General features: G+C 36.4%; 1 protein-coding gene across 3 annotated transcripts in view; it reads left to right on the forward strand.

Annotated features, from left to right (window-relative positions):
- The window catches only part of ERC1 (ELKS/RAB6-interacting/CAST family member 1), a 296,882-nt gene that overhangs the window by 144,812 nt on the left and 130,685 nt on the right, over positions 1-21,385 (forward strand). For all 3 annotated transcript variants that reach the window (XM_075706947.1, XM_075706956.1, XM_075706964.1), the window contains one exon: positions 13,298-13,433. In XM_075706947.1, coding sequence (XP_075563062.1) covers positions 13,298-13,433 — 136 coding nt within the window. The remainder of the gene's footprint in view (positions 1-13,297; positions 13,434-21,385) is intronic.

The following is a 21,385-nucleotide window of genomic DNA, read 5'->3' on the forward strand; positions in this document are numbered from 1 at the left end:
CCATGCAGTGGTGTTATATAAAGGTTATCAGTGAGATGCAAATAACTTGTTTTTTACTCTTTAGTTTATGACATGCCTTCTTGCCTTTCTTGTTTCTCCTGCTTTCAGCACAGAGAGTTTCTGACAGTTTGTTTCCTTTGCTTATTTCCGTGTTCTTTTTGAGTATGCTTGGTTCACATGAAGAAATGACAGCTGAAATGTAGCTGAAGGAGTCTGCTTTGTATTTTTAAATGCTTAAAGCTTCAAACATTATTGCAACTTGGACAAAAACCTTATAGTATGATGTTGTGGTATAACCCCAGCTGGCAACTAAGCACCACACAGCTGCTCGCTCCCTTCCCTGTGGTGGGGTGGGGGAGAGAATCTGAAGGGTAAAAGTGAGAAAACTCATGAATTGAGATAAAGACAGTTTAATAAGTAAAGCAAAAGCTGCACACGCAATCAAAGCAAACCAAGGAATTCATTCACTACTTCCTTTTGGCAGGCAGGTATGTTCAGCCATCTCCAGCAAAGCAGGGCTCCATCACGCATAACGGTTACTTGGGAAGACAAATGCCATCACTCCCAATGTCCCCCCCTTCCTTCCTTCTTCCCCCAGCTGTATATGCTGAACATGATGTCATATGGTGTGGGATATCCCCTTGGTCATTTGAGGTCAGCTGTCCCAGCTGTGTCCCCTCCCAGCTTCTTGTGCACCTCCAACCTATTCGCTGGCAGGGTGGGGTGAGAAGCAGAAAAGGCCTTGATGCTTTGTAAGCACTGCTCAGCAGCAGCTAAAACATCCCTGCTTATCAACACTGTTTTCAGCACAAATCCAGAACATAGCCCCATACTAGCTACTATGAAGAAAATTAACTCTATCTTAGCCAAAACACATGTGAATCAAAAGCCAAACATTTGGAAGGTCATTTTAAAGTATTGCTGTGTTGGTTAAGGTTAAATAGAAGGGGTAGGTACATGCTGTTCCCAACTTATTCTGATTTTTCTCCTAAATTATCTTGTGAGGATTCTGATAGCATAATCTGTTTTGGTTAAATTTCCCACCCTTGCTTCTACAGATACATCACGCTCTTGTTGAATGCATTAAATTTTCCTAAAAATTACTTATTTTCTGTGTCTATAAAGAAACAGCAGATCCCCAAACTCAGAACTATTCTTACTTTTAAGTTTATTTTCCTCAGAATGAACACCTGCTGAGGCAAAAACCAAATTGCCTTATAGTAGCTGCAGTGCAGATCCATCCGAACCAGACTGCTGCCATCCCTCAGTCTCCTCATGCACCCTGATCAGAACCAAAGATTTCCTCAGTGCCTCTAAAACTGAAACTTAGCACCACCGGTGAAAGTTTCTTCATGTTCTTGTGCTCTTGTTTTGTTTCTGTGTTAATTTCCTTCCTTGTGAAAGAAGAATTTAAAAGATTTTAAAGATTTTATTTTTAAAGATACTGTTGCTCTGAAGATTCAAGAATAGTGGGTTGTGCCTGAAGACCTGGAAGGCCAGCTCTCAGGAAAGCTGTAGTTTACCATGGAAGAGCGCGTCAGGGGTACATTCTTGGCAGATCAGCTTGGTTGTCTTCTCTCCTTCAGAGAGACTGAAACAGTTTGGGGAGCACATTTGAATTGCTAGTACTCTTCCGTTACAGATGTAATCTTCCCCAGATCCATTTTTTTATCTTTTTTTTTTTAAATGGACAGAAATACATCTTATTAGTTTGCAAATATCTGCAAGAAAAATCTAATCTTGAGCCAAGAGATACTGAGTTTGATTAAAGCAACATGGCTTTTTAATTTTTTTAATTATTTTAAAGGGTCTGTACACTGCTACATTCTTCCTTACACATGTCTGCACAAGCAGGAAGCGATCAACAACAAAAAACCCACCAAAACCTTTAAAGGAATTTCAGTTGATTTCTTGAAAATTCCAAAGAGGAAAGAGTGTATTTTCTTCTGCATCTTAGAATAGTGGAGGATGCTTTTTGAATTACAGGTAGAAAAATTTTATTTTGAAGTAGAAAGGGACTGGAACTCTCCTCTTGTCTTTCTGTATCCTGTTTTGACCATAGCCTCAGTAATTCTTTATTAGATTTTCAACACTGCTTATATCTCTCAACATGCAATGTATGTCTTTTTATATAAAGATAGATGATTTATAGAAAATACCTGAGGTTCCTGTTAAGAATATTTTTCTTGACAGCAAAGGCTGTTGTTTGTTGATCTTTCCTAATGATTATGAGTGTTCCCCAATTACTTGGAAGATTAATTCATTGAAGGGAGGCAGAAAATATCTCAGTGATAGGCTACGTCATGGCAGTTGCCCTAGTAAGGGGATCAGCTCAATTAAAATCTTAATTTTGCCTCATTTGCCTCAAGGTCACCAAATAAAAAGTAGTTCATTGGAGTAGTATAATTGTGTAGATAAAGACTTTATCTTCCTCAGTAGATACTCCAAACTAGAGATAATTTAATTTATGAACTTTGTGATCACTGAGGATATCAGTAAGAATATATTTCAGATGTCTGAAACATGGGACATCTTATCACCGGATTTTTTTTTCTGTGCTCCTTCAGAATACATTAAAAAAGAATGTATTTATTCAAAACACTGTTGAACATAACTTACTGGTTCTGTAGCAGATCCACTTACTGTGAAATGGTAGAAATCCCTCCTCAAATGCGTAAGCCAGTAACCTTGTCCACTCACATTACCAAGGCTATTGCAGAAACCTCCGATGAAGAGATACTCATAAATGTTGCTTGCAACACTCACCGAGTTCTCCAGAAACGCAGTGGTGTTCGCTCAAGTTGCAAAGTATTCCTAGCTGTTTTCTGGAGTCCTACAGCTGACAGACTGAGAAGACAGTATTACAGCTGTAGCAGAGAAGAAGGAACTAAGCCATCTGCACTATTTAGATAGGCTGTTCAGCCCTGTATGTGGTGTATTTATTACAAATAATGCTGCTGTCCCCCATTTTCCAAGCAGTCAAAAGTTTGTAACAAATCATCTCAGTAGGCACTCTTCATATTAACCTGACGTGAGCTGTCAAAGAATGTATTTCATAAGAGGAGATACCTCTTTATAAATCCATTTGCTAAGCACCTGAAAGAAATATGCCAAACATGCCATTCTGAGAGACATTGTGGTCTGCATTCTAATTGATCTTACCCAGTGGATACCAAAACAGAGCTGTATACTTACCATCTCGGATTCTTATTATAATGAAGATGCTGTAGGCAAGGTACAGTTTGATGAGCCCGATAACATTGCCTTTCAGTCAACCCCATCCTTTTGCATACTTTTCCCAGTATAGTCTCTGGGAATGGCCAACTTTGGATCAGATTTGGTACAGCTTCTTTGTAGCCAACAGGGTAAACACTTTTCCATTCACATCTATAGAGAGAATCTGTTTGAAAGATTCTTAAAAGCAATTTTGTATTTAAGGAGGTAAGCTAAATTATATAAGATTTTTATTTGGGCATCTCGGCAACATAAAATCATCAGGCTTTTAGCCCTGAAATGGACCAGTTTATGTTTTTTCAGACTGGTCCTGCTATCATTACTGTCCTCACATCCTTTTCTTAGAGCAAGACTCATGCATGTTCTCAGGCATGTGTTTTCTTTTCTATCAGAAATCCTCTTCCACTGATTTGGTACATTCACTGTGCTTTCTTCTTTGACCTTGGCAACTGCTCGATTTAATACCTTTTGCTGAAGACTAGATTTTCAGTAGCTGTCAGCTTGAAAGCATAAGACATATCTTGATTCTTTAACATACGCTGTTTCAAAATGACAGGATAATATTTAACTGTTATCCCAACTTTCTGCAAATTTTTAGAAGAGGACTTTTCTCTCTTAATAGCTTGTTCAGTATATGCTGTAAGGCAAACATAAGACTCTCCAGCGTAGTTCTTCAATGCTTTGCTTTTAAAATGTTGTTCTCCTTACATTATATTTCATTTTTTGTTTTGTTTCAATGGCTGATTTTTACATTCGATTTTTATTTTAATTATTGGTTGTATCAGGTATTATTCCAGAAGGAATGAAAGGCTCGCATACCCATATGAAAGAAAACAGCTGCTGTATTGTGATTTGTTTTCTTTTCTGGCTAGTGGGACTGCAGTTAAGAGAGACATGTGTGATCTTAGATCACAAAAATACCCTCTGAAACCTCAATAAAATGCCATTCATAAGGAAGATTTTATTGCTGTTTAGAAAATACTTTTTTCAGCCAAATCGTGCAGGTCTCTTGAGCAGAGAGTGACTGGCTGTGTGTGATCTGTTCACAGGGCGGTTGGCTTGTGCACTGGAGTTAAAGGTAAAAAGAACAGCACCTTTGGGACTTCTTCCCACACTGTTAGGGCCAAATTCAACTAACCCAGCGTGTTGCAGGGAGAAGGAATCCACATTGAGGCCTAATCAGCCATTTTATAAATGTCATTTTTGGCTTTGCATCTGTTTGCTCAATTAAGAAAAGGAGAAGAAAAAATGCAACAGAACAAACTTATTTGTTGAACTACTGAGTGCTTTTATGAAGGTTCTTAAACCATTAATATTTTTCTTCACAAAGGAACACCTATATCATTATCTTACAGATTTATTTCAGAGTTCACCTTGAGTTTGTATTTATAATGCTCTTAGCTACAATAAAAACTAAAGGTTGCAAGGTTTTAAGGTTAAAGGTTTCTTTTCTAGTTCAATTGCCATCAGCTTTCAAAAATAATTACAGAACTTGACATATAATTGATTTGCTATTTAATCTCTAAAGCCTGATTTTGAATTTTACATCAGTTATGAAATTATGGTAATGTATTCATTCTTTTCATCAGAAAACTTGCTTCATAGTAAATAGATGCTGGGAATTTAAATAGTTCAGAAGCTGCACATTAGTTTTATTAGGGTTTTTTTTAGCTGCACATTAGTGGGGTAAATAGGTGTAGTGGATTGTATCTACAAAACTGGAATTATAGATCAGTGAAAACATGAGGTGCTATAGATGTTTACCTGAAGTTTTCAAGAGCATCTTGGTTTTAGTATGTTGTAGCTGGCCCTGTCTGGAAGCGAACCTTTGGTTTACTTAATTTGGCATGGACTTGTTGCACTAAAATGAAGATGCTTCTGTTAATCTCTGCTGTTAATCCCTCAATTTTAGCCAGTTGGTTAAGGAACATTTTTCTTCCAGTTTTTTTGAGAATACTAAGACAACAGCATTTGACTTCACCACTGTTTGTGTGTAATTGGGCTACTGCCTCATGACTGGAGAGTAGCCTAGTTTATTCTGGTTTTGTTTGATCAAGGGATTGAAGGAAAAAATAAGTCTATTTTCCCTGAAATAGATTAGTTTGATAATGCTCAGAGCATGCATTTGAGACATATCCTTCTCATCTTTCATTAGGTTTCTCTTTCTGTTAATGTATTTATTAGGTACCTTTCTCTAAATTCGCTGTTGATGCTGTATCATTTCAATCTATCATGAGGAAAATTGTTTCCATAAATGTCGTTCCCTACTGATTGCCGAGAAATAACATTTCACAGGGGAAGCACCTGTAGCATTCAGATTTAGTGTGTGTGGTTTTGATTATATTTCTTGGTCTTCTGCTAGACTGAATCATAAAGATTAATACAAGAAGAGAAAAACTTAAAAAAAAAATTGTATTAACCTATAATTACGCATTTTATAGCCAAATGTGGGAGATTGTTGTGTTTGACAGTTAACACATTTTACCTCAGAGAAGCTTGGACCTGAGTTAGAAGGCCTTTAGTTACTCCTAAAGAAATTATGTTTAAAGGTAATACATTAGTGCAATTACCTGTAGTGCAGGCTGATAGCTGTTTCTGGTTAGGACTTGCTAATATCCTCTCATGAAACATGCTATGTGGCGTTAATAACTTGTGCAACCTCACTACTTGAAATATGTTATCTATAAACTTTATGTATTGCCATTGCTAATGGGTCAGGTGGTGGGGTTTCTTTGAGGTGTTTCTAAATGATAGGAGGGTTTAGGTTATGAGTTTCTAGATTCATATGCCATGTTCTCCCCTTTCCCATAGCTTCCCATTAGCTGTTTCTGGAAGAAAATCTTAATGTTGTTTTAGCCAGAGTGAGAGATGTGCTGGCTAATGTGGTGACTGCATCAGGAAGTGTGCGTTGATACCGTGCAGATAATTCTTAGCACTGAGGAAAGCTAATGACCAGTGTAGGATTGAAATCTGCTTCTAGTCTTTGACTTCCACACCTCTTGGTTCAGACACTGTTAGGCTCCTGTTCCTAAAATTTGGGGCAGGCTGGTTTCCCATAGCCATTCTAGTCTGCATCCCTTGCCCCCTCCAGTGCTGATCTGAACACACACTTTGTTTTTAAAAATCAAAGTTTCCTAGCTTCAGGAAATGAAGTCCACCCTCCCCATCTCTTAAAGCCACTGTGGGACTTCTTGACTCACATACAGCAGACCAGTTAAATTTTCAGGGTCTGTTAATATTTTCATTGGCATATGTTACCTTGTCATATAAATGGCACAGAACAGTGAGGAACAGTGTAACAAAATGATGAGAGATTGTGGGAGGAGAGGTTCACAAACAGAAGAGGTTAACTGGGTGCTGGAGTTTGCCAGCTGTGCATCCAAACAAGAGCAACTCATTGAAAGTATGTTGATTGGTCTTTTAGCTTGGATGCAGTGTGCAACAGAGGTGGTAATATTAAACCAAACTGTTTGAAAAGCATAATGAAATTACTGTTTCTTTTAGTTAGTAATTTAATCCATCATTTTTTGACCTTAGTATAATGTTGAGGAATAGTGATAAGCTACTTAAGAAGCTGGGATTGTTAGGTACAGCCCAACAAAGCAAAGGAAGAGGGCCAGATAATGCTTACTGTTCTGAAAAAAAATTCATCTAGCCATGCTAAATTCCATGTAGATCTTCAGCATCGTGTAACTCCCCTGATCCTCATTTTTCAATGTGTAAGATAGGGAACTTTGTTCAACCTTTGGCAACTTTCCTTTGACTGTCAATCAGACACCCATTTGTGGTGATGGGACTGTGTGATGTGGTCGGTCCTGTTTCCTTCATCACTTATTTAGCTTCCTTTCATCACTTTCTTTTTCTTGAGGTTAAGCCATGAGGCTTTCCAAACGCTGCCATTATTTTCTGTGGTTTGGTGATCAACCACTGGTAAGGTGAAGTGACTTTTGAGCAACTAAAAGCTAAAGCAAAACCTTTCAGAACAGGGATTTTTCTTATTTTCAAAACAAAGTAGCATTTTTGAGAAGAGTTTCTCCTTGGCTTCCCGCTGTTATACTTCCCAGAATGTAAATGTTTTTCTTTGTGTACCAAAACTACCAAAAAAACCCCCAAAATCCAACAACTCAGCTATGTCACTGTGTTTATGATCTTTTAAATTCATAAGTTAAGGTTAAGGATATGGGCAGCTAAAATATTTGGTGGGGCAGACCTTAAAAACAATGAAGTGATCAAGGAAACGGTGGACGTAATGTAGTAAGTTGGACACATTCCTATGAGTTGTAAATCAATCCAACTCAGATCACTAGCATCCCATTGTGTTGATGTTCTTGATTTTTTTTCAGTAAAAATTCCCTTTTTTTCTCACCCATCTAATCATTGATAAACAAGACTGCTACTAAAGGTCTGGACAACTTAGCTGATTGTTTCCTGCCTTCCAGAATCTCCTTCTGGAATTTTTTCCCATTACAGTGTGTTTTGTGCTCTGACCTAAATTGCTGTAGTATTACAGCCTTTCAGATGGCTGTTCCATTTCATTCCACAAGTGAATAAATGTACTCCTCTGTGTCTCTTAGGACTACGAAGTGCTTAGAGGTCTTATGCAATGATATCAACTTCCTCAAGGGGGGCAGCGGAGGGGGAGGTGCTGATCCCCTCTCTGGTGACCTGCAAGAGGACACAAGGAAATGGAATGAAGCTGCATCAGGGGAAGTTCAGACTGGACATTAGGAAAAGGTTCTTCACTGAGAGGGTGGTTGGTCACTGGGACAGGCTCCCCAAGGAAGTGGTCATGGCACCAAGCCTGTCAGAGTAAAAGGGAGCGTCTGGATGACACTCTTAATCATATGGTTTAGTTTTAGGTAGTCCTGTGAGGAGCAGGGAGTTGGACTCGATGATCGTTATGGGTCTCTTCCAACTTGAGATATTCTATGATTCTATATTATATGCTGTAGAATCTAATATTTTGGAATACAAGGCACATTGGCAATTTCAAACTAAATAATATATTACTTCATTGCATACAGTTTTCTTTGCAGTTTTTTTCAGTAATGTTGACTATTGCATCAGTTTAACTTATGTTGAGGAGCGAAGTGTGCTTTAAAGCAAATGAAGTTCATCTATCCGTCAGGATTAGCAGCTGCAGCAACAGTGGACTGTCCTGTGGGTGGTGGTAATGCTACGTCAATGAAGGCTCGAGCTAAACAATCTTTCTGACGTGGCTGACTGACACATAGAAATATTTTCTGAGTACCTAAGTCAGATGAATAAAACAGGCTGTTTCTATAACTGTGCACAAGATCTGTGTATTTCTTCCTAGTGCGTGTATTCATTAAGAAATATAGTGTGTGTGTGTACGTTTTATGTTCAAGGTAAGCTTCTGTGGTGGTTTGAATGCATTGTAAATGTGTACTCATAAAAACACTGTTGTGTGTTAGGTGCATAACTGTGAAGGAAAAATATATTCAAATATAATTATAAATTCAAATTAACTTATACATATTTTCAGTTAACATTTTGTCACCTTTTGTTTTACAAGAAGAATATCTGAAAGTATGCCAGAAAAGATAACCAGATGAGGATAATGGCTTACGTTACATTAACCTGTCTCATGAAAATCCATATGAGGAAAGAATTAATAGCTGTATATATACTGATGTGCACTACAGTAAAAGATAATGAGATTAGTATTAAAAGGCAAAACGTATTCACGTTAGTACAGAAAAAATTAATTTCATAAAAGCCTTAATAAATAATAGGGTCTATAAAGCACTTAATCTTATTAGGGAGGAAAAGTCTTCCAAAAAGACTCACAGGTAACAAAGTGACTTTCCACTTTTCAAGAATGCTTGATGGTCCACTGGTTTTCTATTGCTTGTATTTGTCTTCCTGTTTTAAAATTATTTTAAAACATGAAATCTTCTTGTTTGAAAGTTTTTATTGCTTATTGTGATTATTTTAATTCATTCCCCATGGTGTTCGGCTGTACCTCATCACTGGAAATTCAACAATTTAATAGAGAAGTGGAGAGGTGTGGCTTTGTATAAGTGAGGCAGCTTTGTTACATTAAAAAAAGGATAAAGTTGTAGAAATTAATAGTTATTTTCAGATTGTTTTTTATATATATATAATAGTTATATCCAGATTGAGAAATCTTACGGGTTTTTTCAGCAGGCATATGGCTTGAATTGGGCACCCGAAATCAAAGGATGTGAAATGATTAATTCTGCAAATCTTGGCCCATCTTTAGCTGAAAGACTTTGGGGGGTATTTTTTTTAAATCAGAAGCCTGATTTTGATTCTACTTCATTTTCTCTAATATATTCAGTTGTCACAGTACTTGGCATGACATATTGTGAAATGGAGAAAGATTCTAAGCAATGGAAACGATTTTTTCACTTTTGAGTGCTACATTTTTTAGGAGGCATGCCTCAAAAAAAGGAATTATCTGAAAGTTACTATTAAAAAATGAAAATGAAATTTTTATTTCTAAAATGAGTGGGATTCTTCAGTGTAGTTCAACATAATAAACGTACTCATTAGATTTTTCTTCTTTTATGTGTGACTAGAACATTTGTTATTATTTGAATTGAGGGTAACTCTGAGAATAAATGTCTTCTGAGATGAGGTAGTTTTGCTTTTGTTAGGTTTTTTTATTGTTTCTATTGATTCCAGTGATATCCTGCTTCAAAGCTTTGTCTCATTGAACATGAACTGGCTCTCCAATTGTTATTAGAATCACCAGCATTCTTTCTCTCTCTGTAGTCCCATTTAAAAAAAGGTGTTTCAGTAGGAAGATGTACTTATAGTAATATTTAATGTTCTGTATCTTTCAGAAATTCACGTGTTCTTTATTGTATGATGAGAATTCCGCATCCACATTGCAAATTGGTGTTTACTCAGTTGCTTTACATACTAACACTAATGCTTTCTAGGAAACATAAATATCTAAGCTGTTGCTATCATTGCAATTAATTCATTCTCTTTTTGCTTTCTGTAATCGTGTGCAGTCTTTTCAGTTTTAATAAAAATACTCTTATGGGTGAAGGATTTCTTTAAAACCTTACTATCCCTTTGACAGGGTTATGTGCTATATATTTGTGTAATTGCATTCAAAAGAGTTAAAAGAATGTTAAGTTTACAAAATGAAGCTCTCAAACTGAGGGAATTCCAGAGCTTTGTTTCTTTCTGCAGTCCTAATTAGCTATCTTGTGCACATATATTATGGCAAATCTTTATTTTCCTCTTGACTGTCTCTTCATAGAATGTACCAGTTGCAGTATGCTTGCTTAAGACACATACTTTCAGTATTTTATTTTATTGTTCCAGTTCAGCACGTGGTCCAATTCTGCACATCGTTCAGTGGTGGTGTGAAGATGAAATTGTTCTATAACAATCATCAGTAGTATTTCAGTGTTCAAAATAGTAACAGAACTGTCTTATTGAGCAGTGATTTGGGTGATTCCTGTTAATCAAGCTTTTGAGGTCTGTTGATCTTAAAAATATGTGTGTGTATTTTTAAATAATTTTTAATGTTGTTTATATATATAAAAACATGATTCTCTGGCTTTCAAGACTGCAAGTTATCTGACAGAAGAAAGAGGATTCTTTACAGAATCACAGTATGGATTCTTTACAGTTTCATAGAACTTCCATGGTGCAAATGTTCAAGGGCTCTGGGCTTGTATATGCTAAACCTTTTACACGATTATCTGCATGAAGTATTGTAAAAGTGAGAATTGTCATTTGGTACCATGGGCATTGAGATGAGATGTGTTTTCATGCATCAAATGACTGCAAGCCTTTTAGATTTATAGATTTCAAGTTTCACATGGCCTTCCCAGTTTATATAGTTAAACAGTTGGGGACATTTTAGGTAATGCCATAGATACCTGTATCATTTGAAAGGTTTATTGCCCAACTTTTGTTGCTTTTTGACATCAGAGGTACAGAGTGATAGTTATATCCTGCACATGAATTCACGTTTCCAAACGCTATGACAGTTGTGAGGATTGATCTGAGTATTACAAGCACTAGGTAATTTCAAGACTTCCATCTTTTAAACTGCTTTAGGAAAGCTTGAGTTTGTCTCAGAATATTTACCTAATATATTAGAAAGACATTAATTTTGGTTCAGACATGAGAAGGTGGTTGTCAAGAGTATATATTCTTATAATTACTCCTTTCTTTGAAATACATACTTTGTTTGAAGACATTTTGAACCATGCGGGAGGTGATCTACTTCAGACATATTTTGATGAGGGTTATGGCTTTATTAATATTGTTGTCTCTTATCTAACCAGTAACACAGACCAGGTTCCAACAGGGGAAACTAGGTTTGCAAGTTTGTAAAAAATAATTAATTCCCCTAATTTTAATTTAGAAGTTGAATAAGAATTCTCACGTGGAATTGAACTGAATGTGTGAGGCTTACATATTTTAATTTTCTGCATTAACTGAGCTGTACTTTCTATGTTTGTTTTATTGGACAGATAGAACTGTGTATCGTACAAGCTGAGTTGGTGCCAACATAATATTTCCAATAAGTTGTTTAATCACTGAACAAGTCTGCTTTCAAACTGGGCAATGTGCCCATTGCCAGTGTGCAGCACTGGGTTAGAACAACTTAACAATTATACTGGTTGTGTTTGAAAAGCATCCTGACTCAAATCAGGTGTAACTGTTGGACAAGGTAGTTAAGTATGCCAATAATTTTTTAACATCATCAGAAAAGGACTTTACTTTTTTTCTTGGCCTCTGGAGGCCATCAGCACTTTTTTACATTAATAGAAGTTTGTCTAGCACCAAGGAAGATTTGCTGTCTTTGCAATTTTTCCCAGCTCCAGTTGGCTTACATTGCAAAAAGCAGAGCTCAGTGTTGAACCTACATATTTTTGGAAGAACTCAAAGCACTGACTAGCCATATCCCATATAATTTGAACATATATATCACAGAGATATGTTCTTGATCATACTTTTGTTATGAGTTCTGAAGAAAATATTAAAGCAATCAGAGTTGTTTGTGATCTGTTCTAAAAGTATTTCTGAAATACAGAAGAAACATTCTTCCCTCTCTGTGTGGATAACATACCAGATAGGAAGCTAGTATATCATTCTGCTTTCTAAACAGTAAATTAAAGAGCCGTCTCTACTACTTCCATGATGTTTTGGGGAAATCTTGCAACCGAAGAATCTGTCTTTTATTCCAAAATCCAAACTCCAGATATAATTATGGAGAAAAGGGCTGAGGAAGCAAAGCTAGCCTGTTTTGTTTTGATTGGACTAGAAGTTTAGACTTAAGTTCTCTGTGGTCAGGAGACTTAGATTAAAGGGTCTGTAATTAGATTCAATACTCCATGTGTCTTAATGCCCAGAAAGGCCAAACCCTGTCTGCAGGCAATGGTAGTTGCCAGGATCATCAAAAATAATTCATAGATGCAAATGAAAAGGAAATTATGCACGTTTTCTGAAATAGTTTGTTCTTACTTGCTCTGTCTTGTTTCTGTAAAAAGAAAGGATAGGAAATCCCTCAAAATATCTAGTAAACAAGTAGAACTTGAGGTTGAAAAGAAATAGTTTTACAAGATCTAGGCAATCTGTTTCCAGAAGTAGGTAGTCCTCTATATTCAGGTCATTTCCTTTTCATCTTCCTATTTTTCTTACATTAGATACAGTGGTACCCAAAGCAAAATAGGTTATTAAATATCTGCATTTTTTATATGTACTTGTGTGTATGAACAGTGAAAAGATTTCTACGTAGCACGTGCCACATAGTCACAAGAGGGCAGGTGCATCTTTTGATTAATAGTCTATACCAAATAATAATTAAGGGTTTTGTTTCAGAAATTTCCACATTTAGGTTAATGGTAAAGAACAAAATGAAGCATTCTTGTGGCTGAATTAACAGCTGAGGGTTACACTTGAGGATGGGTTTGGTGTTGGTGACCTTCTGCAAACAAAGTGATGGTACCTGAGGGTTCCACTCTTCCCCAGTCCAGCTGCCCAGCGCTGAAGCTGACAGGAAGCATGCTCTGGACCACGCTCTGAGTGCTCTTCTCTTTTACAGGCAAGTTAAAGATCAAAATAAGAAAGTAGCAAATCTGAAGCACAAAGAGCAAGTGGAGAAAAAGAAGAGTGCACAGATGCTGGAGGAGGCCAGGAGACGAGAGGATAATCTTAATGACAGCTCCCAACAGCTTCAGGTAACATGGGAATTGAATTAAAGCAATGTGTGACCAATCAGCCAGGCTTAACTACCTCACTCTCCGCTGTATCCCCTGATCCATTTTCATAGCTGTTACCTAAGAAATTTGTTACTGATTGTTTAAAAGGACACATCTATCCCAGAGCACTTCAAAGAAAGCAGCCTCTCTCAGTTGACTTCATAGCTTACCCCATTTTCATAAAAGGGAAAAATAGTTTTAACTGTCAACTCAGTTATGAAGTGTGTCTTTGAAATAATTCTATTATTTCAGTATTGAGATTGGTCTGGCTTTTTTTTTTTTTTTTTTTTGCTGCTCTTTTAAAAACCTTTTTCTTTAGCTTTAGTTTTGTGTATTTTCCCAGCTGGTTTTACCTTATATTGGTGCCTTTTCTTCAGTAAATGAAAGATAACCAAGTAAGTATTCTTATGGTATATTGAAATTATTATGAGGTAACTGGAGGACCATGTTTTCTGTGTTTACTCGTCCTTGTCTGACAGTGAAATCCTACTCTACCTCATGAATTCTTGGTATGCTTACTAGTCGGTTTGCTTTATATCTGAAATTATAACATGCTACTACTGCCCTGCAGAATTATCTAGTTACCTCAGATCTACCTAGGCATGTGAAAGTCACCAGTATGAAAGCAAGTAAAGTATTTCTCAGTGTGCTATATGTTGATATTAGCCGTAGATCGTTTATCAAATGGTAAGTTTTCAAGTGCTGTCATAAAAATGTTAAGCTATTGCTATGAAATAAAGCAAAGATACCATGATGCTAAGTGAGGAGTTAATAGGTATTTTGCCTGTGATTTCTTTAATTCACAAAAATAACTTTCCTCTTGTGAGTGAAAATAAACATGGAAACAGTAATCTACCCTTGAGTGCTTTTAAAATTATTTTTTTAAATCTTTAGAGAGCAAGCCTTCTCATAGGTGTTTTCCTTTGTTATCCTAGGTTAAATCCTGTTTCTTCTAACCAGCTACATACTAGTTTTTACTTTCATTAAAAAATAATCCAGCCACCAAGCCAGGAAACATGAAATTATTACTCTACCCTTAATTGGTTTAGTGGTGGACTTGGTAGTGTTAGGTTAATGGTTGGACTGGATGATCTTAAAGGTCTTTTCCAACCTAAATGATTCTATGATTCTATATCTTAATACATCTACAATGAAGACATAGAATAAATACTAATAGTTCACTAGCAAAGAGAAATCCCTTGCTTAATTTAAACAGATACTTCTTTACTCTGTTCTGTGGAATTCCAGGGGAATGATTTCAACAATTTAAGAATTTTTCAAAGAACCACAGAAACATTTGTCCATGTGGAGTGCTCTCAGATGCACCTTTTTGTGGTTTTCCCCCTCAACTCCAGTCCTATATGTGCAGGGCACTGAAATAGTTAAGTTCCAAGTGTATGAAAATGATTTCATAACTGCAGACTTTTATAACAGGCTGGGATGTGAGAGTTCTACATCTGCTAATGGGTTTTGTGGCTGTAACTCTATGGCAATCCACAAGGCTCTCGTTATGTGGCAGCTTAAGTTCAAATAACACAATCCTCCTTGTATTAGTGAAATGTCTTTAAAAATTCCTAAAACTAATACAATATTTGGATAGATTTTTAATCTGCATTTGAGTAAATCTGTATTTTGAGTTTGAAAAGATAAGTGGTACTTGACATTTGCCTTGCAAATACGTGCGTGGTGTATTTATCAAATGATCCCATTCCACAAGATCATCTTTTTTGTTTTGCTGTAGGACTTTTATTCTTTCCACACAATTATTCTTTCCCTCTTAATTTTTCTTTGTTTTACACAAATGGAATGCATTGGAAAAAGCCTGAATTTGTTTTCTTTCAGCTCCTATTTGCATACTAAACAGTAAGCTATGTAATGTGTTTGTGCAACTACACGTAGCAATGAACAGGCAGTGATATTCTGGTTACTGATAATTTAAGTCCTGTTAAAACTATTTAATACCAGTTTCTGATACTTCAAAGAGATTGTACAGCTTTGGTGGCAGCAGTGAGGCAGCTTTTCCTCAGAAATTAGGTGGCAAAAAATGATGGTGCTTTGTATCAGAGTTAAGAATCTATAGCTGTCCTTGCAATGTACTATCCAATTCTTTATTTAAAGTGTTTTAGCAGTAGAGGGATCATAAATATAAAACTATGAATAGCACAGTTAGCATAATTTTACTTTAAATATTTCCTCTTTTTTAATTTCAAAGTAAGTAAATTATGTCTAGGAGCAAGAAACAAATAACCAATTTTCTCTTTTGAGGAAGCCAAGTTGTTTGATATTTTTCTCTTTTTCTCCAGTGTTACTTTGTTGTAGGTTGGTGGTCTAATAGAGAAGCTAAAATTGGGAACAAAGATGTCAAAATGTATAATTTTATTATCTTTACCTTTTTACATTCAGGTTCCAATTAGAGATGTCTGTACAGCAGCACATACTTTTTTCCACTTTGCTTATGTTGTGTTTTATTCTGCAGTGATGTCTGTTGCTTTCTATAGAACTACATGCAAGTATTTCTGAGATTAAAAATAGAGATTATTCGATCCATATAAGAATTTAAGTTTGAAGTGGGATGTGATACTCAACAATGAAATGTGTATGTTATCATAGTATTAATATTACTTGATTTTTCCCTAGTGCCTTTCCTGTTTTTGTGAACCTAATTGTCCTGTTTGGGTGGGCTCGATTTTAGAGAGTCTTTCCCCATATTCAACACAAGGCTAAAGGGAATGCTTTCATTCACAGATGAAAAAGGTCTGTATGCCCTAATGAAAATATCAGGCCAAGGTAAAATATGGAGTGTTTAATGAAAAGTGACAGGTTCAATAAAAACTCCTTCCTTTAGAAGAGCCCTCTGCTTATAGCCTCCCTCTCTCAAGTACTGCAACATTTTGGTTTCCTGGAAGTAAAATTTACCCGGGACCACATTTCAATTTGTTAGTTATGGAGACCTGTCTTCTCCATAGACTCTAAAAGGCACTGCCTTCTAATCGATTAAAAAAAAACCTAAACCTGAGAGGCATGTAGATTTTTTTTAATTTTTTTTTATGCAACCATTGTTGGCTTTGGGGTCAGGACACACAAGCACCAATTTCAGATAATTTTGGTCTTGGTGGTTTTGGCTGGAATTAATAATAAGACATTATGAAATGCTTAAAAATATATGATCTGCATGTTCTTCGGTTGACCGTCTGCAATCCAGTCAAATAAACACGCTCCCAAGCACATACTCCACTCCTCCTCTCTCTGTCCCTAACAGGCATGTGGTTTCTTTCTTCCTGAGTCCAGTAACAAAATGTTCGTTTATTCAGAGAGCTCTGATGATGGAAATTTGGTATTTTGGGGAGTGGGGGAAGAATGAAAACCATAATGTCTCAATTCTAGTGAGATGGATAAATGGCTTTCCAAATTTGTCTTTTCCTCCTGGGTTCCCTTAAGCCACAACTCTCCAGAGATCTGAGAGGTTAACGAGTGTCTGGTCTGTAAGCAGGATAAAAAAAACAAGCTGTTGGGCTGGAGTAGAAAATTTTTGCTTCAAGTAACTGAAGCTTGGCTATTGTGAAAAAGAATTGATATGCTGTCTTGTCCTAGAAAGGTCACATTTACTGAAATTTCATGGTATTTGAATGGGTACTTGGAACTGACATCTGGAAGGTAGTATGCATATTTTCTTGCTCTATCACTCCAGCATCTTCCAGAGTTTTTAGGAGGAATTTTCAGAATATCCCGTGGCATGGAGTTGTGTACTATTGGAGCTGTATTGCAGCGCTATACGTCAGTCTCTAATTGCTGCTGACAAACTGTATGTCCAGAAGCTGTGTAAAATATATTTGAATGCTTTAGTGAACAAGTGTAACACCGAGTAAATTTATTAATTTTTTTCTTCTTTTTCCACACCCAAGTTTAGGTAATTTAATGTATAATTCCTAATCTATGAACTATATACTCAAGTATATGTAGTTTGTTCCCTGTGATTATATAATTCTTTTATCATATTGAGCATTAAATAGGAAAAATATCCTTCTAGTGGAAAGAACTGACTTTTCAATCTAAACAAATGTGCAATTTTTTGTTTAGTAATGCTTTTACGGGGATCCAGACAAAGCTCGACGAAATGGATAGGTAGCCAAATACCTTCTCATCAAATGAGCCTTCTAAATTCATTAAATATCAGGAACTATTTGTTGTGAGGCACCATAGCATGTACACACAGTCAATATCAACATTCAAAATATCTGAAAACCCAAGTGAAGCCCAGTACATCTGGTCTTAAATTACTGAAGAATTTCCTCTTGGCATGCTATGATTGGATCTTGAGGGTAGGGTGGCTGAAGATTTTTCATCTGATCTGTTGATGGTAATACCATGCCATGATGAAAATGATGGTTTCAGCTGTTAGTAAAGACAGATCGTGCTTCCCTAATTAATCTATGAACTTGCTTTTGGACAGTGTGTACAAAGCTTCTGAAGCAACAGTTAGATTTAAAGAAAAGCTTTCCAAACTTAAAGGTCAGGATTTCCTCCATAACTTTCTAGGCATCATCAGCTTTGAAGCAAATTGGTTATGCTAGTTAAATGGTGTTACATGTTTTCCTGGGATAAGTGAATTTCAAGTGCTGAGTTCCTGGCTAATTTCTCTTCCATACAGACCACTGCCATATCAGATTCCAGCCTTGCCTGCCAGCTGAGTGGAGTGTACTTTCTTTATCCCTTGGATAGCACAGCTCAACGTGTTAAGGCCCATGAAACTGTCAGCTACTCCATTTCAGGCTGGTAGAAATCTATTCTTTAATGCCATCCTGCATCTGCAGGATTTATTCCAGAGAACAGTCTGATGTATCAGACCTGTATGTATTGAGCTCAGATCCATCTTTGGGAATTATTCAGATCAAAATGTTCTTTTTCTCTCCCTTCCTCTCCCAGTACTTTTTAAACATTAATTACGTCAGGGAGAAGTTCTGGCCTCCCTGTCCCTGGATAATTCTCTGTGCTGCCCAGCCTTGTAGGTGTTAGTGTTCCTTGGGTCTGACTAGATGCCATTAGTACCTATGCAAGTGGCTATAATTTCACTAAATGGTGTATTCAGTTCTAGGCCATCCTCCTTCTGTCCTCTAGGACAGAACTCATTACATAAAGCACTGAAAGGATATGAATTCGCTTTGCAATTCAGTTTTTAAGAAATTTGTTAGCATGTTTTGAAGAGGTAACTTTTTCTTGTCAGTCATCAGATCATTCCTAGCTCACCATAAAGGATGAAACTTAACGTTGTTACATGTTCTTGGTAATTAAACAAAAATATGATTCTGAGTTCACAGATGATGCGAATCAGAATTGTACTGTCTGTCAGTATTATGAGGGACTTTTGTTAGTGAAAATGCAGCAGGTATGAGCAAATACAAGCTCTAAAGAACAATCATGACTCATAAAAATCTAAATGGAATAAATGTTTGAAAATTATTCCTCCTTTTCCATTTGGGCTAGATGCAATGGTAGCCAGTAGGTAGTTTTGGGATCAACTGACCCTCCAGCCCTTTCTCTGAGAGATCCTGTGACAGCTGGCTATGCGCTAGAAAACAGGATATATATATATGCAGTAGAGACTTTAATAATACATATCATAATTCGTTAGTAACGTAACATTCCAGTAACAATTTAAATTTCCATCAGCTTTTACAATATGTTGCAGAAAATACAACAAAAGTTGCATTCTGTACTTACTTGGAGGGTTGTGATTTTCAGCATAGTGTGTGCAGTTACTGTAGACACAAGCAAACGTTTAACCCTGGCAAATGCCTGGAGAAAAACTAGCTCTTACTGTTATCATGTCATAACCCTCTCTGTCAGGAGAGCTTTTCCTGACTTTCCTGGATGTCTGGGAGAAGTTCCAAAAATGATGACCTTTTAGCTAGGTTTTTTGTGACTTATAGCAAAGGGAAGTTTCTTGGGGGTGGCAATTGCTTTGGATTTTAGCCTTTTTGGGGGGAATTAAAAATTCATAATTAAGCATTCCTGGATACATCTACTTATATGAAGTAGGTAGTGTATGGATGATGCATAGACAGCCTCGCTTCATATTTTGTTATATCTGTGTGAAGTAATATAGTAGTTATGGACAATACTCAGGTACGGTATTCTTCATTTGCAGTGCTCTCTAAGGGAAAAAAGACTTAGGAATTTTCACAATGTTGGTACCATAATAATTTTTATCATTTAACATCACAGAAACAGGACTAGAAAGAAATGCTAGTTCATTGAATAGTGGAGAAATACTGCATGGTACCAAAAATTAGTGCATAATATGAAATAGTGATATAATGAAATTACATGTTCATGTAAAAATTACACTATTGGATTTCCATATCAGCAAGACAGTAGTGCACATAAAAATTAGCTTCTAGCTAAAAGAGAAGATTTCTTCCATTTTCTCTATTGAAGTCATAAAGTACAACTTTTATTTCGAGGAAGATCATGAAGACTTGCTAACAGATTGCCAGAAAATAAACAGGAGAAGATAGGAAAATTATCTTGACAAACAAGAAGGAATGAAGTCCTGCAGCATCTGCTCAGATGAGGTCCTGTTCTTAGGAATATTAGTCCTTTTCGTCTCTTACCCTTTTGGATCTGATGGACTTTGCAAGACAGTAGAATCTCCATTGACTAAAAGGAAGTTTATCAAGACAAACTTTCATACACGTTAAGCCTTAAGAGTATTTACCTGGGTCTGTTTTTAATACCAATTTTCCCAGTTTTCCATACAGAAATCTGATATCCGTCTTTCTCCAAGCAGCTGCATACAGACAGAGTATGTAGTAGTATGGGTGACCATTAAAAAAGTCTAAGTTTACCCCTCCTGTTTCTTAATTTTCTTGACTTTGTGAGATTTTGGTGTGTTACTATTCTTACAAAGTAAGCTGTGAGCCATGAGCAAATTGTGGGGACAGCTGTCTCTAGTTTTATTAAAGACATTTTTTCTGATGAATGTTTACAAGGTCTGAGTAACTTCATTGTTGCTCATGTGTGCAGTGTCCCATGTTGAAGCAACAACACAAATAATATACATTTGAACATGAAAATTATTTGCCTCAGAAACTGATTTCTCTGTTGCTTTATGAGTTGTTCAGTTGTGTTATTACAGAAGGGAGATGCATGTTTTTCCTCCATCTAAAATATAATATACATTTTTGAATATCAGAATAAATATATGACCTTGTTCTTAGGTTTGATATGACAGTTCTTACAGAGAGAGAATCTATCATTTCTACATAATCGATGTTTATGACATTAAATATATTGTTAAGGAATTATCATCTTCTGTGTTTGACCAGAAGAGAACACTCCTTACAGAATACATGTTACCGTAACATTTACAGAAACTGAGCTTGAAGAGACTTGACATTTGGAATGGATAAGCATATCCCTGGATAGACACTTAGCCATCTGCTCTATTTATTTTCACTTTATGGTTTAGTTTACCATACATTTATTATGTTCAGGTTAGATGTATTCACTGCCTTGACATCTTTAAAAAAGATGAACCATTTGACTCTGTCTTCTTCTATAATGTAAAAATGCTCTGCAGTTTTGAACAGACAGCTGGAAAAATTTCATGAAAGTCGCTATTTACAACTAGCATTAGGCAGTCTCCCAATTATCCCAGTATTTCCTTAACTGCAAATTGAGATTTGTAGTGAGAGAAAGCCATTATATGGCTTGAGAGTTTTTAATAGAGGAAAGAGGACTCCCAACAGCCTAACATTTCTCTGTGATCCATCAGGAATATTATTCTCCAGACACACTTTCACCCAGTCTTTTCTGCAGAAACATTAGGTGTCAGTGGAAGATGAAACCTGCTATTTGTACTCTCTTGCCTGTTTGGCAAAGAGCAGGGTTGGTACCCTTTATGATATGCCAGAAACTAAGTACAGTGAAGA

The sequence above is a fragment of the Pelecanus crispus genome, chromosome 1 (genome assembly GCF_030463565.1).
Source record: "Pelecanus crispus isolate bPelCri1 chromosome 1, bPelCri1.pri, whole genome shotgun sequence".
NCBI lineage: Eukaryota > Metazoa > Chordata > Aves > Pelecaniformes > Pelecanidae > Pelecanus > Pelecanus crispus.